The sequence below is a fragment of the Marmota marmota genome, unplaced genomic scaffold (genome assembly GCF_001458135.2).
Source record: "Marmota marmota marmota unplaced genomic scaffold, marMar, whole genome shotgun sequence".
Lineage (NCBI taxonomy): Eukaryota > Metazoa > Chordata > Mammalia > Rodentia > Sciuridae > Marmota > Marmota marmota.
In genome coordinates this window covers 4,167,153-4,193,224 of record NW_026000102.1, presented here as the reverse complement: position 1 = coordinate 4,193,224, position 26,072 = coordinate 4,167,153, and the positions used below count along the sequence as shown (strand labels likewise).

The following is a 26,072-nucleotide window of genomic DNA, read 5'->3' as shown; positions in this document are numbered from 1 at the left end:
GTGGGTGTCCAGAAAAAGATGGGTCTGCAGGCGGGGTGCAGTTGTGACTTCACCTGTGTACCTGGTAGTGTTCTGGGGAGTCCCCCTCTGTGGGCCATTACAATTTGGGGACAGTTGGCCTGAGTAGCTACCAAGGTTCCAGCTGCGGGATGGCCCCTGTGGCCCAGCCCGCCTCGTTCACACCTCAGGACAACCTGAGGCAGCCTGAGCCTGAGGAGCAGGGGACAGGAGTGGAGCTGCAGGCCTGGAGCACATCACGTCTGGTCTTGGTCCCCAGAGGCTGGGTGGGGTTTCCTACAGCAGTAGGTCTTCTTGATGGGGCACCTACAGGACTCTGCCATGGGTGCTGTCACTCCTCCTTTGAGGGGGCAAGGCACATGCTTCGTCTGTTGAAGCCAACACTTTCCTTAGCTTTTTCCTGAGGTGCTACTAGTTCCGTGCCCTTAAGCATAGTAGTTGGACTTTGGGGGCCTTTGAGAGTCTTCAGGGGATGGGGGCTTGCAGTGTGCCTAGAACAGGCTGAAGAGGAGCCCCCTTCCATTCAAGATGGAAGTGAATGGTACTGTGTTCCATGCAGACTCATAAGTGCAGACAGATTCCGTCAGGTCCCGGCATTGTAACAGGCCTGTGTGACAGGCCCATGGCACTGCCTCCTGATTTTTAGTCGGTTTGGGCTTAGGGCGGGAAGCACAGGGACACAAGCCAGCTGCACCCTGTGGGAGAGGATGGAGTGCAGGGAGTCGCTGCTCAGGTCTGTGATCTCCTGGGAATTGCTGTTTAGTCATCACACTGCCGGGCTGGGTGGGAACGATTAGCCCTAGTCACCTGGCCGGGATTTTCCCCTCTAGGCAGTGGACCGTGAAGCCATTGATAGCTAGTGAAATGGTCATTGTTCAAAGGAGGGAGGAAAGCAAGAGGCTGGAGGTGCTTGCCCTGCTGCAGGGGCATGGCTGGCGTGTTCACCCTCACCTCTGGCTGTGGCAGAGACACATAAGCCAGTGCCGTCGACTAAGCCACTTCATCTGCCTTATTTGTGACAAGAGCGCTCTTCCTGCCGAGAGCGAGATGGAATGCTGGCCAGTGTGCAGAACCGTCTGGCATTCCAGGGCTGGCGTTCAGGTTCAGGGTGCCGCAGAGCTGGCCCTGCGGCGGGGGTGTGCTGGCCCCAAGGCTGGATCTGTGCACACCTGCTTCCACCTGTTCTGGAAGTGGCTTTCCACAGCACTGGCCCTTAACTGCCAAGGGCCTTAGAGTTTGCCGCCCCAATACGTGGCCGCTGCAGCAGCAGATATGCACATAACGATCCTCTGCCCTCCGCAGCCAGCACAGGCTTTCTTTTTTAGAAAATTCAAGGTTCCTTTGGTTTGTTCTTTTTAAAGGTCACAGAATGGCCACCGTACTCTTAGCGTTTAGCAAGGGGACGACTATTTTCCCAAGACACTGTGGCCATGGGCTGCGTAGGTGAGTTCACCTGGCATTACTGACAGCTGAAGCCCCAGGGGGCACGAATCAGGGCCTTGGCTTGCTCAGGAAGGAAGCCTGGGCCGCTAGTCCGTATCTAGCAGTAATCTACACGCAGGCAATGAGTCAAGAGCTTGGCCTCGGCAACTTGCTCTGCCATTGGTCCCTTCTTAACATAGTCATCTAGCGCCTGCGTTAAACTTATTTATTTCCTAATGCTGGGTGATGGATTAAAAGATGTGTAGAAAATCCTTCCACAGGAGATAAGATATTGCAGGCTGCACGACACCCGGCTCTCCCTGCTCTCTCCCTCCGGTTGCCTCCTTTTCAGTGCACAGCCCAGGCCCCCACATCGTACATCCTGATTAGTTTGTGGATATTACTAAGGGGATTTTTTTAAGCCTATCATTGACACATTTAATTCATTAGGTACCAAATCCACAAGCAAATTTTGGCTGGCCATAAAACACGGTTAATCCAGGGAGCTACAATAAAAGGTGAAAAATTATGTTCCAGCAAATGTGGAATATTGCTTTTCTGTAGAGACTTTTACTGGTCTACAATATCTTTCTTCATAAATTTGCCTTCTACTTGGTTCTCTTGGTAACTTAACCATTTGTTGTTTGCAGACCACAGAATGGCTCAATGATACTCTACAACAGGAAGAAAGTCAAGTACAGGAAAGATGGGTATTGCTGGAAAAAGAGGAAGGATGGGAAAACGACCCGAGAGGACCACATGAAACTCAAGGTCCAGGGAGTGGAGGTAAAGAGCAGAAAGGCTCTCCTGTCCCCAAATGTCATTTCTGGGCTACATTGGAGAATGGAATTGCTGAGAGTGATTTGATGCCAGCCACCTCTGTTGAAAGAATCTTGGTTGGCCAAGACCCCGGGGTTTGCTTTTGTTTCTCTGCCTCCATTCAAGTTTTCAGTGAGTCGTGGTGTGACTGGAGCACTCTGCTCTCTAGGGAGTCACTGGTGTGTAGATGGGGGTCTGCAAGGTACCTGCAGAATGGTGTATGGAATTACCATGGAGGAGCCTCTGGGTGCGCTGGGAGTTTGCAGGTGTCAGGGAAGAGGGGAAGCAGCCCACGGAACCTCCCTCTTGAGGCACCCCTTCCCCCAGAGTAGGGCTCTGCATCCCTCTACCGACAAACCTTCTATCTCCCTCTGGGTGTTTCATCTGGTAGAGGTTAAAGATAATTAGATGGGATCACAAGTGTGTGTGATTCTTGCTGGGCTGTGGTGGAGATGGCATGGCAGAAATGTCTGGGCATCTTGGGCAACTTGGGTTTGGCCCCTGGATGCAGCCTGAGTTTCTTGCTGTTGTTCTGGTTCTCAGCCGCGGGCGGCCCTGGAGGAATCCCCTCACTCCTGATGTTGGGCACTTGAGGGCCCAAGCCAGGTGTGCCAGCAGTGGAGGGAGAGGGCGTGGGCCTGCCAGTCAGCCAGCACCCGCTTCTCTGCATTTCTTGCCTGTCCTGCCAAGAGACTTCCCCAGGGCTGTGCAAGTGATCTACCTGGTATTTCAAACTATCTTCAAATGCAGAAGATAGGCGTCCTGTCTGTTGGAGTGTTGAGTCTCTAGCATGCCACCCTGGTGAGGTAGCAAGGACTCTCGGGTCCCATGGGTCACCCATCCACACTGGTGGTTTTTGTGATGCACTTTGTCATTATGCTTTTTTCCTGTGTTAATCATGTGCTTTGATGACTGCTAAAAATAGCATCAAATGGCTTTTATTACCCTCTCCCCAGAGAGATGACTTTTGTTTTATGTGTATACGTTTTTTTTCACACCCGATAACAATGCTTTATGAGGATGAACAAAGAGAAGTCCCAATCCGAGCAATCCCAGCTCCCTGAACTCTCCTGTGCTTGGTGTCTGCACAGCATGATTTAATTGACTGCATGGAACATTAAAATGCAGATTACCCAAACATGCTGCTCCAGACCCTCCTCTAGGACTGTGACTGGTGACTGTACACAGATATTAGCCATTGTTGCAGGGGGCAGAGTGAGGGGGATTTGGTCTTCAGGGAGGACCCGGATCTCCCACCATGGAAGAGCAGGTAGAAGGTGAGGGAAAGCAGGCCCAGGAGGGAGGGTCTGCTCACGTGGGGCCCCACAGGCCTGCAGAATCCACACAAAACCAGGCGAACAGCCCTGTGCCCGGAGGCCTCTGCATATTTCATCTTTAGTAATACGTGAATCAGGAGCTTCTAGGTGTAAGTAACAGCAGGTGGACCTCCTCCTTGGCAGCCCAGGGAAAAAGCCACAGTGTTCATTTTCCTCCCTAGTGTTATAAATTAGAATTGTCACCGGATGGAATCACAATGATTTATGGCTATTTTTAGGCCATATTTACGTTTGGAGTTATTTGTGGTCTCACACTCGCCGACTGCAGCATGCCCCGCACAATGTGGAGGAAGGGAACCATGCAGGCAGTGGGTTTGGGAGAGGCCTTGGCAAGTGACACAGGAGCTTTGTCTCCAGGCCACCTATGGCCACATGTGAGGCTGCCTTTCCTCCAAGCTCAGGGAATTGACTCACTGGGCCACCAACAAATACCCACCATGCACCTACTTTGGCAAGACTGTGTGTGGTCTGTGGAAAAATCAGACACCCTGATCTCTGTCCTCATGGTCAGTTCAAGGACACAGCCATGTCTGTATACAAAGGCCACTCATAGTGCTGATAAGTGCAGAGATTCTAGGATCAGTGTCCTGGGAGTCTGGGGTGGGCTGCAGTGACCAGAGATGCTTCTGGGAGAGGCGGGAGGGCAGTGAGCTCCTGGAGTGGGTGGAGGGCCTGCATCTGTGTCGCTCTCATGACACTGTGTCGCTCACCTTTCCCTAGAGAGTGTGGGCTGAGCTGCGGCCCTTTCATCCTGTTTAATGGCTCTGTGGCATCGCAAAAGGTGAATCCTTGAGCTGTCCCCTATTGTGGGCTTTTAAATGCCTCCCAGATCTTCAGTATCACTCGCAATGTTCCGCAGACACTCATGCGCATGTCTCTGGTGCACACACGTAGCTGGGTTCAGGGATTGCTGAGTTGTGAGGTACGGGGGTTTTCTGTTTTGCTGGAGAGAGCCAAATTGCTCCTAAGTGACTGTACTAATTACATGCCCACAGGCACTGGGAAAGACTATTTCCCCCTCACCCTCTTTCACACTAATGGATGAAAGATGGTACCCTGTCCAATGTGAATCTGAGTTTTTCTCAGTTATTAGTGGGGGATGGGCACCCTCTTTTGCTAGTGGGAGGTTCTGCAGTGAATGCTGTAGGTGGGTGTGGGTCTTCAAACATCCCTGGAGAAGGACTTCCAGGTGATCAGCCTTGACTGGCAGTGCTCCTGAGTAGCTCTCCTCTGTCCAGAGTCGCAGAGCCCAGCAGGCAGCATTTTCCATCTGAGAAATTACAACGGGGAGAGACATGGGCTTTGCGCCTCACAGGAGCAGGGTCCCTCCCAGCTGGGACCCCATTTCCTCCCTCAGTGGATTTAATCAGGCAGTAACTAGTACTAACTAGTACCTCCATCATGCCACAGACGATGCCTCCCCCTGCCTTCGGCTGGAGGGGGCAGAAGGTCTGGCATAGGGTCTGGAGCTGGGGTGCCTACCACCCACGCAGTTCCCTCAGTTCAGGGGCGGATGAAGATATTTAGATCTGCCATTTGCCACATCACCGCCTAAGCCTTGCCCCAGGCCAGGAGGACCTCCAGCCCTGCCTGGGCTCTGCGTCAGCTTCCTTTGTTCTCAGAGGCCGGCTCCACATTGATTTTCTCCGTCAGGCACAGGATGGGGGCAGCGCGTTTGAAGCTGACGAGCTGTTAGGGCCATGATTACTCGCCGTGTCTGTGTGCCGAGGAGAAGCTAGCTCGATAAGGTTCCAGGATGACAAAGGTTGGCAGGGAGGAGAGAAAGGTGGCTGCGATGCAGCTTCATGAGATGAAATCTTAGCAGGTCTGAAGTGGGCCTCGCTCCCTGCAGATCCCTGCCTGTCCACCTGGAGCCACCCAGGGGAGGGACAGTGGAGGTAGGCAGGCCCCCTGAGAGCAAAGAGCCTCTCTGAAGCACTGTCATGCCTTCAGGACCAGCACGGCAGGTGTCTGTGCCGGGTGAGGTCAGCTACGAGGAGGCTGATCACGGGAAGTCCCTTCCAGGCTCCCTGTACTTTTCTCTGGCCCAGATGCTGGCCCCACTGCCCTGTCTGGTGTTTACCCCTCCCTCCTCAGAGTGCCAGGGTATCTCAGAAGCCAGGACAGCTCTTGGCTCCCTACTCCTACTGGGTCCCCACAACAGACAGGAGCCACCACCCTTGGGGACAGTCATGGGCATGGGCTTACACAGGGACAGTCACAGGCCATGTACAAGGCATACCATCTCATCCATCCTTGTAAAAAGTCCATGCAAAGTACATATTATTATACCATTTTATAGACAAAGAGATTGAGACTCAGAGAGGGCTTCTCTCGCACCACATTATGCCACAAGTCAGTGGCAGAGCTGGGACTGGCCCTGGGTCCGCCTGGCTCTGAAGCTCATGCTCTGCCCTTAGACCAGAGGCTTCCGGCACCTGGGTGATATGGGTTGATTTTCAGGCCCAGTCGGCCCACATTTATTTGGCACAAACCCTCCATTCATCAGCCGGTCGCTGGAGGCTTTCTACCCACCAGATTGTGACAGGGACGGAGAGTACAGGGTCCCCGATCTCATGGGGAGACAGAAAGCCCAGTGTGCCCTTGAATTCAGGGTTCGGAGGCTGTGCTGGGAGGCACGTGTGAAGTCCGTAGGGGGGGGCACCCGAGGCAGGCTTGGCCTGAAGACATGGCAGACACAGAGGAGGGACACGGCAGGGGCCATCCAGGTGACAGGGCAGAGATGGGAGATATCAGTGGGCAAAGACAGTCTATGAGGAATAGCTCATGTGACTTTAAGCCACAGGTGGCCAGAATAGTGACAGTGTCAGTGTTCCTCCCAGCCCTCTGCCGGCTAGATATCTGCCTCCTGGGTTGGGGTCTTCTCTGCTCTGCTCTCCAGGTGTGCCTAGCTGCGGGCAGCCTTCCTGTGGGTGGTCCTGGGATTGATGCTGTTGGAGCCTGTCCAAGACCTACCTTCTACCCACCCAGCCAGTTCTGCCATGGAAGGAACGCCCTGACCGGGACCATCTTTGGGTGGAAACGCCAGCCCATCATTCTGACTAACTCTCAGACGTGAAGAGAAAGTTGAGTCTTGCTGATCTGTCTGTGCAGACTAAAGTGAAGGAGGGTTTGCTTCTTCCTCTCCACCAATGCCTCCTCGCTGGACGCCCGGCATTAGTGCAGCAGCGGGGTAGCAAGGTTAGGTTTGGGGACTCGGGCTCATTAGGATGGTGTTCTTTATTTGGGCACTTAGGCCACATATTAACAACAAAAAAAGCACCTCTTTTTAAAAGTAGGAATGATATTGTAGTTACTGCATTAGGAATTAACAGGGCATGAAATAACTGTCCGCCTCGTGGCGATGCCAGATCATTTCAGCTCTGCTTGCAGCCATAAGATAAATAGGCGTCTTGCTTGCAGCTGATGGGAAATGTTTTAAATAGCCAGCCACAAACATGTATGGTGCCCAAATCAAGTTTGGTAAACAGCAGTGAACAGATAAGGAGGAGGTAGATTGGCTAATGAAACGACTGAGCGCAGAGGCTCACAGGGCTAGGGCCTGCAAGCCGACGTGCTTTTCACGTGGAGATACCATTTTTACTTTTTTGCAAAGGACTAGGTATCTGTCCGTGGCTGGTTTGTCTCCCTCGTGTCCCTGTGGCTCACCGTGAGCCTCAGTGTTTCTCCCCATGTCGAGGTCCAGGTGCCTTAGCCTCATGACTTCCGGCTCTTCCAGGGTCCTGCTCCGATTTTCTCCAGCCAAGGCAGCTGTTTCTTCCCCTAGATGAGGGTAGCACTGTGTCTGCACCTTGTGATGAAAGAGCTCGCTCTGACGGGACCTCAGTGCGTCCGTGTAGTAGACAGGTTGAATATTTGGTTGGTATCTTCCAGGTTGAGAAAGTCTGGATCCAGTGTGGAGGTAGTGGGTAAGCTGCGCAGAACGGGCTGAAAAGAGGAAGATAAGACAGTGTCACCCTGAAAACCCACGGGAACTTGGCAGTTGTTAAAATGACAGCTCCCTAAAGAAGGTGTTAGAGTGTCCCAGAGCCTTGCTCTTGCCCCTCCCTGAGGGCAGGCTCTGCTCTGGGACCCAGAGCCTTGCTCTGAGCAGTGAGGTCTGCGGAACCTCCAAGAGCCCCATGGTCACCACCTGGCCTGCACCTCACCTACGCCTCACGTCAGTCACTACCCACACCTCACTCCCACTGGCTGCTCACCTGGGCCTGGGCCCAGGTCTTCTCCTGCCTGACTTTGAGTGTGGTGGTTAGGTGTCTTTGTCTTCTGACGTCTCCAGTGGAGGAGCCCATCTGTCCAGTGGACCCTCGGAGCATCCCCCGTGTCTCCGCTGGCTTTTGGTGATCTTAATTTTTGTGTAGCTTTCTGCTAATATGCTAACAAGTTAAAAATTTCCTGTTACCTGGTTGTGCTTTGGTAGGATTCAATCAGGAGTTCAAATCCATAACCTTTCCTCTAACTTCTAGTTACTGAGCGTCCCTGGTGACATGTCCCACCCATTCATATAATTAAAATTTTAGCTAATAAATGGAATTAAGCTAGCCATGTTTCTAGGTGACAAAGTGGCCCTTTCTGGTCACATTCCGTGCTGTTCACCAGGCCTGGTGGGAAGGTGCTCTCGTAGTTTGCCCGTGTCACTGGGTTCCACAACACACATTCTTCTCACAGCCCTGGGGGTGGGAGGGGCTGACAGTCTGAGAATGTGCTTCAGAGGAACACAGCGCAGGGTGGTGGGGACAGCCTCTTCGGCTCCTTCATAAGGACACTAATCCCAGGTGACCTCATGAGCCCATCACCTAAAGGTCCCACCTCCCCAGCTGTCCCACTGGGCTTAGCCTCCAACAAAGGCACTTGGAGGTGGCATAGCCAGCCAGTGGCACCCTCTCAAGGCCCCTCTTGGCTCGAAACAGCCAGGTGACAGCAGCAGCGAGGATGGCACTGAGTACGGACTTCACCGACACCTGTCTTGCGTGTCCTTTTATGTCCATTGTCCCACTCAGTACTGACAGTACCCGGATCAGGTGGACTTGCCTCATCTTAAAAATTCTATATTTTCAAACATCTAGAGATATTTTAATTAGAAAATTAAGGCAGTGAGTTATCCCTCAGGTTCTAAATGTGCCCGTGAATTAAGTCATTCACATCTCCACTCAGAAGGCAAAACAGCCTTGAATCCCATCGCTCCTAAGTCTCTTCCAGTAAAGAGTGAGCCCACGCCATGCCGGAGGGCAACCCTGCAGTGCCAGTATGGATGGCGACCGGTAAGACATCTGCTCGTGCCGCGCCCGTCCGCATTCTATCCAGGGACTGTGATGAGACCCAGCCGCCCCTGGCTGTGCACTTTCGTCCTCAGGAGCTGGTCCCCCAACCATGGACATCCTGCATAACTCACTGCCACCCTTAGCTGTGATTTGATACAAGTCCTTTGGGGACTTTTATATTCCCACGTGAGCTTTGCTTGGGGTGACAGAGCTGCTGGCTTCTGGCAAGAACTTCCTGTTCCACTGTTCTGAAGCTGCAGGGGTCACACTTCCAGGTCAGGCTTGTGTGACAGTGACTGTGTGTGCACTGGTGCTGGTCTCAGGAAGACCTGAGGAGTACACAGGCTTATCTCAGTGTCAGGGAGGACTCGGGCCACTGTCAGTGGACCCATGTGCTGCCAGGGTGGGGCCCTTTTGCTCCCTCTGAAAAATGAGTCCCTCTCAAATTTGCCTCTCAAATACCAAGGCACGGGACCCAAGCACAGGCCTGGGTGTAGCTTCAGAGTGTAGCTCCTGCCAGCCTGCTGGGAGAGGAGCTTGTAAGGAAGACATGCCAGGGACCCTGAAGGAGGCAGGACTCCGCCTTCCTCCTGTCCCCGGTAGACGACAGTGGGGACATATTTTGTAACATCCTCTTTAAACTGGACTTGAGAGCCTGAGTGAGCCGGAGCTCCCTGGCCGAGGTAGAGCCTGGAATGCTGGGCTCAGTCACCCTGGCGGCCCTTGCCATCACTGCAGTTTGGCCCACAAGGGCCCAGATGGAAATGTTATCATGTCCAGTGATGACTTAGGTCCTTGAAGGCCATGGTCAGACTGGCCCAGGCCACTCTGCTGGACCCTGACCTGCAGGGTAGGGGCACTGTCGGCACCCCAAGTGCATTTCTGGCCTCAGCCAGAGCAGGTGTGCATTTTAAAACCATGATATATGTTCTTCCCCTTGGTAAATGACCAGATGGGGTTGTTTGTGCTGGGTAAAGAATATCTCTGGCCTTCGCTTGACTGAGTCGTAAAATATCGATCTTCTCTATCTTTCAGTCCCCTGTATTGCTAGGGAAATTCCCTCCTGCCACCTGCCACTGTGGCTTGTGCCTGTGAGGCACCTACTCTGCTTTGATACAAATCTCCGGACTGGCTCCAGGGGAGTCACACTGGATGCACTTGAGTTGACATGGGTTAGTCACCAGCAGAGGGAAGGGGAAGGGTGTGCAAACTAATTAGGCCACATCACTCAATCTGGGTGGTTCCCACACTGCCCCCCCCCCATGGAGGTAGAGGAGCAGAGAATGAGCAAATTAAAGAGGGGACAACAAGCCACAGTGCTCTGGCCAGGCTGCTTTGGGAGCCAGTGCCTCGGTCTCAGGTTTTCTGCTCTGGGTGGCTTGGGTTTCTGGCAGCTGAGCTTCCCATGTCTGCCCTCCCCTGATGCAAGGGTAGAACTGTTGTAGACAGCGAGGATTTCATGAAGGAACACCTCTTGCTCCTTGAGCTTGGATGGGCAAAAGACCTTCCGTCTCCCCTTTATATTTCTTAATTCCCCCTCAGGGAATGCCCTGCTTCCTGTTACGTAAGGCTGGTGTCCCGCTTCTGCAACACCCCAGACGGCACAGAAAGGCAGCGGCCATGGTGCTCCTTGGCGCCCAGGGTCAGCAGGATAAGCTTCTCCCAGGGGCCTGTTGGACTGCAGCATGCCCCTCCGTCTGGGTCCCTGCCAGTCTGCTCTTTGAATTAGGCAGGCCCATGTGCGCCTGCGTTTGGAAGTACGGACTCATGTCATCCTCTTGCCACTGGTAGGGTCCCGCCTGGGGGCAGGGGGTGTCTAACCACCCCAGGCTAAATTTTGTTTATCTTATTTTGTGAAAAACACCTAAAGGAAAATTTTAAAGGTTAGTATTTAATTCCTGATTATATGGCTTAATCCCTGGTTATATGGCTTGAGCCTGTCATTCCTCATTCTGCCCTTAGCCATGGTGGATGGAGAATAGCAGGTGCCCAAAAGCAGAACACACCAACTAGAAACGACTGGACAGTCTCCCGACCTTCCGTTGTCCAGGGAAATAGCCCTGTCTGTGTACTCTTAGCTGCTCTGGATAGGACCCTGACTGTCCCTTCACTGCCAAGGCTAGTGCTTGGTGTGGTACTTGGTACACATTTGGTGCTCATTAAATATTTTTGAATGAATGAATGAATTTTGAATAAATGGACTTTTTCTGTAAAGGGCCAAACAGTAGGTATTTCTGACTGGTGACTGGATGGTCTGTTGCAGCAACTCAGTTCTGCCATTGTGATATGAAAGCAGCCACTGAAGATAGTCAAGGAATGGATGTGGCTGTGTTCCAATAAAACTTTATTTACAAAGGCAGGCTGTGGGCCACATTTGGACCCAGGAAGTAGTTTGCTCATCCCTGTTTCAGGTTATGGCAGCAGTTTCTGGAAGGAGGGGGTGCTTTGGGAGCTGGGAGGGCTTGTGGGGCGTCATCAAGGCCTTCCACAGGAAGGATCTCAGTCTGGCACCAGAGTGTCCTAGCACTCAGGTTCACAGTGGGACGCTGTTGTGCCACTCATGCTCAGCTCATATTTCCGCTGAGTTAACTCTTTTATTCACGATATACCTGGGAGGGGTTTCTTCTTTTCCTTTATTTTTAGTGGCAAAATGTCCACATGGCATAGACTTATTGGCTTCACTTCAAGTTGTCCTCAGTCTGAAAAAGTCTTTTGCAAAGAGCGGTTGGGGTGGAAGTTGGAGATGTCCTGTCTCCCCTGGAAGCGGGGGTGCTGCCACACGGCATCATGGAAGCACCCGGCCAGCCTCCGTGATGCACTCTGTCCAGGGGGCAGTTGAGCCAACAGCGTGTGGTCTCATGAGACCCAGGGCTGGGGGGGGCTTGAAGGACTAGGATGTCACTGAAGAGGAAAGGTGACCTGCCTGCTCTCTAGGCTTGAAGTGCTGAAAGGAGCCCAGCCACTTGGACGTGGCTAAGTCCCCTCGGATCGTGACTGTGGGAGGTGCAGATGTTATTTGTCCATGTTTAAGTGCTTACATGACAGTACGAGGAACTGCAGGGCTCCCTTTCATCCCTGCCTCCACGATTTACGTACAGCTTTTTGATGGATGCAAGAGGCAGACATTTATTACAAAAGCATAAAAAATGTTGACTCTTCACGAATTGATTATTTAGAACTCATTTTATTAAATATTCTAGATGGTGTGTGATAAACTGAACCTCTGTTGGTTTGCAGTTTAATGATTCACTCGTCTGTAGTGTGAGAAGGAACCCAAAGATTGGGCTTGCCATTTCAGAAGGAGGACGTGGATTGTTATTAGATTTGGGACAGGCCTCTGGAGGAGCCCCCTGAAGGGAATGCTCATGTGGACAGTCCCTTCTCTGTGCAGAGCCCTCATGCTGCACCTCTGCAAGCAGAAATCCCACAGCGACTGGCGTGGGCCTCCCCTCCCTCTGGCTGCACACGTCCTCACTCGTGGATGACCTCCTCACGCCTTCCTTGGTACGTTGCATTCATAGTTCTTCAATCTCCACGCTCCCCATCCCCCATGCTGAAAAGCTCTGCTGAGGTCTCCGTCTTCGCACTGGAGATGCTCATTGAAACCAGGGTAGTGTATTCACCCTGGCCCTTTTGTTAAAATGTCATACAAAATTCAACTTCTTGGGGCTCACTGTGAGTGAGTGTTGGATCTCAGCACCCAGTGGAAGTGCAGCCAGTTCCTGGGGCAGGATTGCTCTGAACCAATGCTCACTGAGGCCAAGGGCAGTGGAGCTCATCAAGTGGGTAAGGGCTGAGGATGGCAGGTCAGACACTTGGCTTCCCGGGCTCTGGACTCACTCTCATTCACAGATCCCATGAGCCAGGTGGAAGTGGGCAGTGCCTTGTGGCTCTGTGGCCGTGCAGCCCAGCACCTGAGGACAGACGGCACTCCCAGGGGGACATCAAAGGTGTTCACCTGGACAGTTTGGGCTTCCAAGTACTCCACGACTTCCTTTCATTTCCCAAGCTGTAGGCGGACGGTGCGGGCTGCAGTCTTTCCCACAGGACATGGCGGGAAGCAGAGCTAGGGACTCCCACACCCCGCCCCCTTCCCCAGGATTCCCACAAGCTACCCAGGCCTTCTCCACGGTGCAGTGCTCTGGCCCATACTGTGCCTGCCTGCCCCCATCTTGTCACATGCTTCTATACGCAGAATTGGGCCCAGTCTTCAGTCTAACACCGTGTCAGTGCAGTTTCCCCAAAGAGCACGCCCTGAGCTCTTCGGCGGTTATTTCTTACCAACAGAATCTGCTTGACTTTCCTTCCACACGCTAATCAGTCCACGAGGAAGCGAGTTTCGCTGCTGACCTTTAATTCTTTAATTGCTGTGAAATAGTTGAAAGAGTCTGAAATTACAGCCTCCCCCTAAAGGTGGGCATAATGAGGCTCCCTCGGTCTCTTCGCAGCCAGCAGGGCTGCCTCTCCGCCCCGGGGTTCTGTTCTCATCAAATCCCTCCGTTTCTCCTCCCCTTCGAGTGGAGGGCAGCACCCGTTCATCTCCCTGCCGCTTGCCGCCTGCTCTCCTGTCTCCCCAGCACCTCGCACAGTAGGGCTCACCTGCAGTCTGGCACATCTGGAGGGGGCACACCTGAGCTGCGGTGCCCTGGGAGTGTGGAGCAGAGGTCTGTGTCACCTGGTGCTGGCGCCAGCAGCCTCGTTCCACCGCGGGGCTGGTCACATTTGCCTTTTCCTGGAAGGCGATTAAGTAACCGCATTGAAGCATCTTCTCTCTCAAATTAATGAATACTTTCAGACACAATATGAAATGTTTGGAAACGAGATGCAACACAGGATTTTGGCCGTATTTTTTTTTTCCCTTTCACAACACCTGGCAATAAAATTCTCAGGCTAAATACCAGATGAGCAGGCGCTTCATTATGTATAGCAACTTCGTCTATAACTTTTTTTAAGCCCTCCAGATGGAAGCACGGTATAAATGTGGAGAGGCTGAGAAGGGAAATGAAAATAAATGCACTAAGAAATAAAGAATCTGTTTTTTATACTTTCTTTTGCAAATAGTGTTTGCAATGACATATTGTGAATGGACTGAATTATAACAAAAACAGAAATGAAACAGAGCTCGGGGGTAGGAAGAGCAATTGTTACACTTACTTTAACTGATATAATGCAGAGCCACGCTTTTTACACTCAATTAGTTTGCACATTGTGTTGGACACAAACCAGAATGTAGAACATTTTTGGGTTTTGTTTTTACATGATTAAGGGAGATGAGATGAAATAAATTCAGTAAATTACCCTCCATTCCTTTTTGGTCTGAGATGTTTGTGTTTGTTTTCTCCTTACCCCTGGTGTGGAGTGAATGAGCCTCATTTCTTTGGGTGGAGGGGCCGGGGCGGCAGAGGCCCAGCCTCACCTCTGTTCCCCAACAAGATTTTCCTCCGGAGATGGATGGGTTTTCGGTGGAGTTCCTTCTTCCACACCAGGGCCATCTTTTGCTGCGTAAACAAGGTTGTGAATCAGAATTTATTTGCATCTGATGTTTGAGTGCATTCCGTGCTTCGGCTGTGAGGAAGGGGAGCCGGCGCGATGGAGGCCAACAGATGTCAGTGAGCATTTAGGCAGCCGAAGTGTTTCCAAGACTATGTATTTCAAGATCCTTGTTTAATTTATTTTGCTTAATTATCCTTCCTTGCATTTTTAATGCTGCTAATATGGTAATATTAAGAATTTCAGTGTGTGATTATGCGTTGCTCATTTCTGGATTGAGAGGCGAGAGGAAGTGTGGGTTAATGCTGGGAGCCAGGAGCAGAGGAGCTGGGGACCCAGCCTGGCACCCTTCCACTGCAGCTCTAGCTGTTTTCCAGGAGGGTCCCGGAAGGACTGGGCCTTCGATGCAGATGGTGTAGATGAGCTGAGCACCCCCTGCAGACAAGTCCCCTGGGGACTCTGACTTGGTTGGTGCTTGGGGCCCAGGGCACCCTTTATAGCAATCACCTGCAAGGCCAGCACTGCTGTGCCACAGGTCCTGCCTTGAGTGGTGAGGACAGGAAGATGGAGTAAAAATGACGGCAGTATGTCCCACGGCTGCCTGCCACCTGGGCCCCACACCAGGACCACACCTGCCAGCTGGGCACTGTCCATCATGCCTGCACATGCAGTGTCCCTAGGGTGCAGAAGGTGTGGGGAAGGACCCTGCTCAGACCCCTGTCTTTTAAAAAGATCATCCTCATTTTCAAGCGTGCAAACTGAAGGCCACCCTGGTGTCGCACACTCAGCGATTCTGTGCTTGATATTCCAAACCACAAGCACTAATAAGAAAACAATGGGAGAAACCTGTTAGATATAATATCCAATTATAATTATTTTTTACTCCAAAAAGCACATCAAATAAATAATGCAGTTTATGTTACTTCTAGAAAATGCAGCAGCATTAGTTAATTTACATAAATTATACAACTCATTATCTTTGTTTATAAAAAGCCTTAGCAATATTTTGGCTTATGGATGGAAAAGGGGGAAAGAATCCCAGATTTCAGTTCAGCTCGGTTTTCCTTTCCCGCAGTCACCTTGTTATTTATTTACAGAAAGAGCGTCAGACGGATCCCCTTAGGAGAGCTGCCCTTTCCTCATGATGAATGGAATGTCTCACATTCACCTTTTGTTTATAAAAAGTCAAATAAATACGAGTGAATTAATCCAGTAGCCCAGAGCTGCCGGCCCCCTTCCAGTGCTGACTCCGGTACCTCCGAGCTGGGGAGGGGGCTTCAAGGAAGGAGGCAGGGTCTCCCAGGCCTCTTTTCTGGCTTTTCTCAGGCAGGCTGTGTGGTGAGGTGTGCAGTGCCCCTGACTCATGGGTTACAGTTAGCTGCTGGGCTTTTCCTGTGCCCCCTAAACCAGTAGCCAGGAACCAAATGCTGCTACCGAGCACAATCGTGACATGTTACAAGTGTAGAATTCACACTGTTACCAAAACTTAATGTTAAAAAAAATAATAATAATGACTAACCCATGAATATTTTTATTACATGTTGAAATCATACTTTAAACATATTGGCTAAATAAAATATGTATTAAAATAGGCTTTGCCTTTTTCCCTAATTTTTAATTTTTACTTTCTTGTTGCCAACTACTGCTGTGAATGTGGCCGTGTCATCTGCTGGGACTGCAGTCGGTGGGCAAGGAGGCTGGAGGCCTCGACTGCTCTTAAGCACACCGTGATTTAGACTCCGACTGTGATGTGCTCCCAGCCCCGCGTCAGGCTCTGACTTATAATCAGAAACTTAGGATGTGCCGCAGTGGAAAGGGCAGGTCCGGCTTGATGGTTTGGTTAGAGGTTTGAAGGGCACCCAGGAGAACAGCATGATGTAGGAAAATTGAGCTCTTCTCCCTCGATGGCACTTGGCTCCTGCTTCTATCTTAAACATGAAAGCCTCTGCCCATGGCTGGAGGAGCCCCGCTCCCGGCTCTTTCCACGGGGAAACTGGCAAATCCAGACTTCTGCATGGCTCTGGCAGATCTAGCAGCAGGGCAGGAGAACAGGCCTGTCCGAGGGGGACGCCCAGTAGGGCGCATGAGCTGGCTCCGGCTGTGGGCAGCCTGGGCCTGGCCTCGTACGAGGCTGTCTGGCAGGTGCTAATCCAGTGCACACTGCGGACTGTGGGCTCCTGGCTGGGTGCGCCCCCATGGGGTTCACCCAGGCAAAGCCCGTGACCCTGAAGCTTTGCCCTCCTAACACTCGGGAGATTCGAGACTAAGATTTCCATCACTGCTCGGTTGATGACCAGTGGTTTAATTCCTCTGTCTGTCATTCAAGAGACATGATCACGAGGCCACTCTGTCAGGGCTTTGCCAGGCACTGAAATTCAGTGACAAGCACACCAGACATGTTCTCTCCCTGGAATCCCAACTCAGTGGACTTTGTGATGGACTTTGTGGGGGACAGACAGGATGGAGTTAAGCAGCAGGCCCCTGGGAGCCTGGGAGGAGACTGAGGGTAGCACCCAACACCTGGGCTCAGGTCCAGGCATTGGCATGGCCTAGAGGCCCAGTAGGTCTAGAGGAGGCAGGGACATGCGGCCTCTGACTTGAAGGGAAGGGTCCTGGCAAAGAAGAGCAGGCAGGTGCTCCCAGGGGATGGCACAGCATGTCACCCAAAGGCCAGGAGCACCTGAGCTGGGCACTGACAGGAGGAACTGGGCCTGGAGAGCGGTGCACAGGGAGGGTGGCGTGAGGTGTGGCTGGAGGCCAGGTGCCAGGGCCACAGGGCTCAGCTGAGACACAGCGTTTGGATTTGGCTCCAAGGGTCACTAGAAGCCTCCGGCAGGATCGTCCCAGTGCTCTGGTGGGGGTAGTGGGAAGTTCTCATGGGGCCTCCACCCGGCCAGGAGGCACCGAGCTGCTACCTGTGCCCCTGGGTGATGGTTTCCTCATCTGTGAAGTGGAAGGGTGGGGGAGCAGCAGGTGGGCCAGAGCGCCTTGCCTGTGGAGTGGCTCAGAGAACTCAGTCTGGCCTCTTTGAGCACACTCACCCTCCCGTCCCCTGGGACCGCCTGTGGGTGGCTCCGGGGCACTGGCATTTCGGTGCACTCTTAGCTTTCACGTCTGTGAGTTCTTCGGCTTGGTAAGATGGGAGAGGACAGGTCCTGGCTGTGCTGGTGTCGTAGCAGGGTGCCCGGCTTTCTCGGGAGGTCTGGGTGGGGCAGGCTTCTGTACTCTTCAGGAGCTTCCTGGGTAATTGTCTGCATGTCTGCCAGATGGGAGACCCCCAAGGGGTTGGGCCTCTATCAGGGGACAGAGGGCCCTTAGCCAGATGCCTGCAACACACAGGACTTCCTGGGACCACCCCAATTCAAATATGCAGACCCACCATCGGACCAATGTGTCATTCAGAAGTCTCACTACTGCATGTGACAGATCTCCTGCGCCCTGCGGAACACATAGCTCCATGGTAGACCGCAGGGCTTGCTGGTGGATTCTAGTCATGCACAACAAGTCGTTTGCGGGGAAGGCACATGGATCAGTTGTCATGAGAGCTACTAATGAAGATCTGGGATCTCAGACGCAGATGCAGCTGGCGAGCACTTCTGATGTGGGTTTCCCCTGCCCCTCCCCTGCAGACCAGGAGCCAGCTGAGACACTGCAGCAAGTTTAAGAACCTAAGGAGGGAGCCACCTGCGAATCCCATCCCTCTTGTGCACCTCCCAAGTGCCCAGAGACCTGTGGTCCAGGAACCCTGGTGAACAGGCAGTCCCTCCCAAAGCAGCAGGAGCACTTGACAGGATCTCTGGAGCAACTGGGCCAGAGGCTGGGCAACAGGCAGCGCAGCACTGCGAGACCCAAGCAGGGACAGGCACTGCTGGCTTTCCAGCCAGAGGCACTTTCCATGCAGCAGTGTGGGTATGGGTGGGCAGGCAGGGCAGGGAGGCCAGGGAGCTGAGGAGGTGGGGAATGGGGTCAGGCAGGGCAGACTGCGGGGAGGATCAGGAGGAGAGATAAGCAGAGAAAGCGGGACCCTGGAGTCTGTGGCTAGATACTAAGCTGCACAAGCCTTAGGTGGAACTCCACAGGGTTGGTCAAGAACAACCCTGGAGCTAATTCTCAGAGCTCACACAGAACTGTGAGATGTTCGAGTTCAGACTAGCCTATGGGAAGAGATGTTAATAAATACCTGGGTACTTAGTAGAGGCTCCAGAAGGATCAGCCCTCAATCACAGGGCTAAACTCTCCCTGGAGTGAGAACTGCTTTAGACCCACCCTGTCAGAACACCCCAGCAACCCTCACAATGAGCAAGCCGGTCTGCAGAAAGGAAGGTGCCTGACAAGACAAAATTCAACATCCTTTAAAGTAAAATAACAAAATCCACACTCAACAATATATTATTCACAATGCTCAGCACTCAATATAAAGTTATTAAACATGAAAGAAACATGAAAATATGACCTATATACAGGAGAAAAATCAGTCAGTAGAAATGGAGCCTAAATAATACAGAAATGAAATTCAAAGACAAGGACTTTAAAGCAGCCAATATAAATATCCTCAGTATATAATCTATAAATACGCTCAATTATTTAGAGGAAATGGATGAACAAAGTGAGAAGTGCGGTAAGGGCCAATTAGAATTTCAGAGCTGGAAAACAATAAAATCTGTTATCTATTGATATATGACCAATCACCACACACAGAGCAGCCTGAAAGAATTCACATGCCTTATCTCAGTTTTTGAACGTCAGAATCCAGGCAGGGCTCAGCAGCAGCTTCTTCACGAAGCTGGAATCAAGGTGTCAGCTAGAGCCGAGGTCTCATCCAGAGGCCCAAATGAGGAGGACCTACTTCTGAGCTTTCTTGTTTGTTGTAAGAATTCTGTTCCTTACCAGATGTTGGACCAGGACTTTGTTCTTAGATGGCTAATAGCCACAGGCCACCTCCACTACCCTGTTACACGGACCTCTCCTAAATAGCAGCTTGTTTATCCAAGTGTGCCAGCCAAAAATACCACAGAGCTTGCTAGCAAGATAGAAGTCACAGCTCTTTGTAATCTAATTATCAAAGTGACATCTTGTTTTCTTTGATGTGTCCTAATGGCTAGAAGCAAGTCACCAATGTGCCCACAGTTAGCAGGCTGAGATTATACCAGGAGTCAGATGACACTGTAGGGTCCTGGAATCCGGCTGCCACAATGGACTTGATAGCAGGTGTGACACAGTATCAGAAAAGGATCAGCCCCTTGAATGTGAAGCAATAATGACTGCTCAAAGAAAGAGAAACCAAAGAGGGGCGTGGGGTGGAAGAGCCCGAATGAACTGCGGAACCATATTCAGTCATCTAGCATACATGCAATTGGAGCCCAGACTTTGCTGCCAAAGCAAAAACATTTTGAAGAGATAATGGTCAAGGTTTTTCCAAATTTGATGAAAACAATAAAGTCAGAGATCCTAGATGCTCAGTGAACCTAAACACAAAACAAAAGACATACAAAGAAAAGAATACTAAGAAATATAATCAAATTGCTGAAAACTAGCAGCAAAGAGGAAATCTTTCAATTAGGCAGAGGAAAAAAAAAAAGACAAAAATAAGAATTACCACTGATTTCTCATCAAAAAGACTACAATCTAGAAGACAATGAAACTCTTTAAATTGATAAAAGGAAAAGAAATTCAACCTAAAATTCTATATTCAGCAAATGTATTCTTCAAAGTTGAAGAGAAAGACATTTTTAGACCACAAAAAGAAAAAGAAAAGAAAACCTGAGAGAATTTATTGCTGGCAAACGGATACGACAAGGTGTATTAAAGGAAACTCCTCAAGCCAAAAGAAAATGTTACCAGATGAAAACCGATACACAAAGGAATGAGGAGCTCCCCAAATGGTAAATATGTGGGCAAATAAAAGATACCTTCCTTCTTGGTTTTTGATTTTTTTCTTTAGACTACAAATGGGCAAAACTAATGGGAAAGTTATCACTGTTAATGCCTATATCAAAGAAGAAAATGATTTCAACCAATCACCCAACCTTCCACCACAGAATATTTAAAAAGAAAAGCAAAGTAACCCCAAAATGAGCTGGAGGAAGGCAGGGTGGCCTGGGTGTTTCTGCCTCCTCAGTTCTTAGACTGGAGCCCTAACCCCCGTGGCTGATTGGAGATGGGCCACTAAGGAAGTGATTGTGGTTCCACGAGGTCCTGGGGCGGGTGGGGGGCACGGATTCAGCAGGATTGTGTCTTTTTAAGAAGAGACATCAGAGAGCTCACTCTGCAAGTGAGTACCAAGGAGAGCCGGGTAGGACCTAACAGGAAGGTCGTCATCTACAAGCTGTGACGAGAACCCAAATAGACTTCTAGCCTCCAGAACTGCGAGAAATCCATTTTTGCTGTTCAAGCCACCTAGTGTGGCCCGATGTCACAGCATCCTGAGAAGAGGAATACATAGGGGAATAGTAAAGATCAGAGTGGGAATATGGGAAAGCACAGAGAAAAATCCATGAAACCAAAGCTGGCTCTTTCAAAAGATCAACCAAATTGACAGACCTTCAGCTGGACTGACAGGAAGAAAGCGGAAGGGAGGATGGGAGAAACGCAGGGAGGGAGGGAGAGAGAGGAGAAGGAGGGAGCACCAAGGAGCTAAAACCAGGAACGTACTAGGGGCATCATACTGACCTTAGAGAAATAAAAGGATTATGAAAGGAATACCATGAACAACTACAGGCCAACTAAGTAGATGACTTAGATGAAGTGGACAGAATCTCAGAAAGACGTGATTACTGAAATCAGGAAGAATAAAGAATCTCAGAAGACCTAAAACAAATGGTGACATTAACTTTTAAGATCTTCTGACAAAGAAAAGCAAAAGATCAGATGGATTCGTTGGTGAATTCCACCAGACATTTAAAAATAATTAACAGAATCATTCACAAAGTGGTTCAGAAAACAGAAGAGGCGGGAATATTTACATTTCATTATTATACACTAAGTAAATAATTTGAAAGTCAAATTAAGAAAATAACTTCAGTTATAAATAATGGCATCAAGAAGAACAAAATAGTTAAGGATAAAATTTTTAAAAAACACAAGACTTAGAAATGGAAATCTATAGAAACATTGAAAGAAATTAAAAATCTAAATGAGTAGAAACACATTCCATGTTCATGGATCACAAGACTTAACATTGTTAAGATGGTAACAGTTCCCACATTGATCTATAGATGCAATACAATCCAACTGCCTTTAATAAAAAAGAAAGAAATTGGCAAGCTGAACCTAAAATTCATTTGGAAATGCAAGGGGCCTGGAGTAGTTAAAATAATCTTAGAAAAAAGAACAAAATTGGAAGACTAAAAATCCTCAACATCAAAACTTACTACAGCATTATCATGATCCAGAAAACCAGTTAGTAGTATAAGGATATTGATCAATGAAATAAAATTGAGAGTCTGGAAATAAACCTGATGCTTTTTGGTCAATTGATTTTTGACAAAGGGGCCCAGACATTTTAATCATGATAGAAGTCTTCAGCCTACGGTTCTGGGGCAACTGGATATACTCATGTATAAAAAGAAATCTGGGCCCCTGCCTCACACCATACATAATAAAGAAACTCAAAATAGATACCAGACTTAAATGTAACAGAAAAAATGGTAAAAGTCTTAGATGATAACATAGGAATAAACCTTAGGGACTTTAGGTTGGGAAATATTTCTTAATATGGCCCCAAACACAGGCCATTAAAGATTGATAAATTGGACTTCATGAAATAAAAACCTTTTGTGTTTCAAATAATGCTATCAAGAAACTGGAAAGATAACTTACAGCCTGGGAGAAAAAAAATTGCAAAATATATTTCTGATAAAGGACTTATATCTGGAACATATAAATAATTTTTATCATTTTATAATAAAAGCAACTCAATTAAATATGGACAAATAATGTGAAAAAGACATTTGCCCCCAGAAGATTTATGAAGGGTCAATAAACAAATGAAAATATGTTCAACAGCGTCATTATTCATCAGAGAAGTAAAAACCATAACGATATGCCGCCTTCTGCCCCCCAGGATGGCTAAAAGAGAAAAAGCAGATTATAATCACTGTTGATAAGCTTTTTTTTTTTTTAAATAGAAAACTATAAAAACATTGAAAGAAATTAAAAATCGAAATGAGTAGAATTAAAAATCTAAATGCACTATTATAGTTGGTGGGTCTGTAAACCTCACACATGGCTGACAGGCATATAAGTGGTGGTGTTATTATGGAAAAGTTTGACAGCTTCTCAAAATATTAGCATGGAGTTCATGTATGGCCCAGCTGTCCACTCATAGATATGTACTCAAGAGAAATAAGATCATGTTCACAACTGTACACATGCGTTCATGGCAGTATCACTCATACTAGCCAACGAGTAGAAACTACTGAAATATCTATCAACACATGGACAAGGTGAATTCTCACCATACTATGAAATGTTATTTGGCATAAAAAGGAATGAAGCTCTCATACATACTGTAACACGAATGAGTTTCTAAATGTGATTTTAAGTAAAAGAAGCGAGTCACAAAAGATTCCATTATGTGACACTGTTACGTGAAATGCCAAGAAGAGAGCAATCCATAGACACAAAGCTGGGTTGAGAATCGTCCAAGATGGATGAAGGGTGAGTGGCAGGTGGGAATGGGGAGCGTCTGCTAGTAGGCATAAGGGATGCACTGGAGTGACGAAAACGTTCCCAGATGAGATCATGGTGATGGTCTCACATGGCTGTAAATATACAGAAGACATTGAAATATCCTGTAAATAAATGAATTTGATGGCGTATAAATTATACCTCCATATAAAGTGCTGAAAGTGACATAATCGATGCCTTAAAGAAAAACTAGCTACAGAGAAGCAAAGCATGTGGCCACAAGAGCACAGAGGAAGGCAGAGAAAGATGCTGAAATGTCCCACATGGTGACGACCGAGTGCTGCGCAGCTTTGAAGGTGGGGTACTGTGATTAAGTGCAAATCATAGAGCGGCCACTACACAGGAGGGGACTCAGCTGAGAAGCCAACAAGGCAATTATTGGGACACTCAAGACTCCTCAAATTAATGGACAGAGGAAGATGAAACAGGACAAACAGAAGACAGAGAGCTCGGTGCTGGAGATACACCAACCCCGCGATCCCCTCCACTGTAAACGGCTTGAACATCCCCGTAAAAGTTAGAGATTGCCAGACTAGACAACAAAGCCACACCCAGTTACGTGCTTCCCAGGAAATACATGTCGACAATAAAGGCCCAAATAGGCTTGGAGAAAGAAGGCAGAGTGCACACGCCAGCAATAGGAAAGCTCAAGGGACTATTACCAGGTAGAGGGGACTTCAGGGGAAGAAAGGCTACTCAGATAAAGAGAGCCATTTCCTAATGAAAAACAGGCAAAACAGTTCTGAATCAGGCCTGCACTGAACTAAGCAGCTTTAAATACACTTTGAAGTGACAGATGAAGGGATAAACAGATAAATTCACAATTACAGTGAGAGATGTCAACTTCTCCTTTTTTAGTGATGAATAGAATGTGTAGGTGACAAATCAGTAAGGACACTGAAAAGACAACACTATCAACCAACTCAGTCTGACTGGCATTTTTGAAACAAATACCTGCTCATGGAAGAATACACATTCTTTCCCACTTTATGTAGACTATTAACTAATATAGAACAGTGTGTCATAAAACAAGTCTCATTAAACTTAAAATGATTACCGTCTGTTTCTCTGACAGTAACTGAATTAATTTAGAATTGAATAGCCAAATAGATATCTAAAAAATTTCCAAATATTTGGAGATTAAACAACAATCCAGTGAGGGTAAAAGAAAAAAAATTACAAAAGAAACTACATATATTTTTAAATAAGTGAAAATTAAAAGCCAACATATAAAATGTGTAGGATGCAGCTAAAGCAGATCTTAGAAACTTACAGTCATAAGTACTTGTATTATATGTACATTAAAACCAACAAATATAATTCATATGAACAAAGGTGTAAAAGGTGACCTAAGCAATCACCTTTAGAAGCTATAATTAAAACCAAAGTAAGTTTTAGAAAGTTAATATTAAGATAGGAGTAAAACTCAATAATACAGTAAGTAGACACACAGACAACGGGAAGCATTTGTAAAGTAAAACTATTTCTCTTCAAAGATCAGTAACTTGATAAGTCTATAGCTAGTCAGATCAAGAGACAGAAAAACAAATTATTACTATCATGAATGAAAAAGGATGCTCACTAGAGATATTATACATATGAAAGGTCTAGTAAAAGAATATCATGAAAACTTTACAGAGGGAAGTTTTGCAACTTAGATGAAATGGATACATTCTTGAAAATCAAAATTACTAAAATTGACATGAAGATAAATGGAAAAATTATACTTACTAAAGAAATTGAACTTGTAATTTAAAATCTTCCCAAAAAGGAGAGCCCTTCATAGTGAATTCTATCAAAGTTTGAGGAAAGAAATAATGCTAAACTTAGCAAACATGTTTTTAAAATATACAGCAATGGCGCTGGGGTGGTGGCTCAGTGGTAGAGCGCTCGCCTGGCATGCGCGAGGCCCTGGGTTTGATCCTCAACACCACATAAAAATAAATAAACAAAATAAAGGTATTGTGCACAACTAAAAAAAAAATACAACAGTGGAATACTTTTCAGTTCACTTCGTGAGACCAGTATGTCTGATAACAAAACAAGACAAAGACATTATAAGAAAACTACAGACTAACTTTGATTATGAAAATCTTGACAGAATATTAGCAAGCGGAATGCAGAGGTATATGGGTAGGGTAAAACACCATGATTGAGGAGGTTGGTTGGAGGTATGCAGGTGGGCTTAACATTAAAAAATCAGCGTAATTTGCTATATTAAGAGAACAAAGGATATTGAGCATATAATCATCATAACAGATATCAAAAAAAGGCATGCCTCTATACTCATTCATATTCACTTAAAAAAAATCAACAAGCTAAGGATAGAAGAGAATTTCTACAGTCTGATAAAGGACACATAGAAAACACCTAACCCTAATATCACCCTTAACAGTTCATTACTGCACTTCCCCCTAAGACTGGGAAATGGTGAATGTGTTCACCCTCTGGATTCCGTGCTGGACTGCTGCTGCGGGTCCTAGGCAGCTCAGTAAGGAAGGGAGAGATAGAGGCAAATATGAGAAGGAAGGAGCGAGACTTTCACTGAACATGGAAAACTCCAAATAATCTACGAAAAAAATCACTGAATCTAGAAGACAAATTTAGAAAGATCATAGGGAACAAGGTCAATATTTAAAAAATATGTATTTTCGTAGAATAATTGAAAAATAAAATAATATGTAGCTTATAATAGCGTAAGAACTCGAGATGTTTAAGATAAAATTAACAAAAATATGTAAGACCTATACACCAGAAACTGTAAGACATTGTTAAGAGACAGTGATGGAGACTGAGTGGAGAGGGACACCATGTGCGTGGACGGGAACTCGTGAGGGTCCCGGCAGCAGTTTTCTCCACATTGATCTGCAGCTGCTGCAGGGCACTCCCAACCAAAACCCCTGCAGGCTTTTTGTAGAAATTGACAAGGTGATCCTAAAACTTACACAGAACATGCAAAAAACCTTGGGTAGATTGACAAAAGATAAAGTTCAAAGTGTTGCGCTACATGATCTCAGTA

At 48.2% G+C, this 26,072-nt stretch overlaps 1 protein-coding gene across 20 annotated transcripts in view; it reads left to right on the top strand.

Annotated features, from left to right (window-relative positions):
* The window catches only part of Camta1 (calmodulin binding transcription activator 1), a 744,390-nt gene that overhangs the window by 358,987 nt on the left and 359,331 nt on the right, over positions 1-26,072 (top strand). For all 20 annotated transcript variants that reach the window (XM_048783672.1, XM_048783671.1, XM_048783683.1 and 17 more), the window contains one exon: positions 2,091-2,226. In XM_048783672.1, the coding sequence (XP_048639629.1) occupies positions 2,091-2,226 (136 nt within the window). The remainder of the gene's footprint in view (positions 1-2,090; positions 2,227-26,072) is intronic.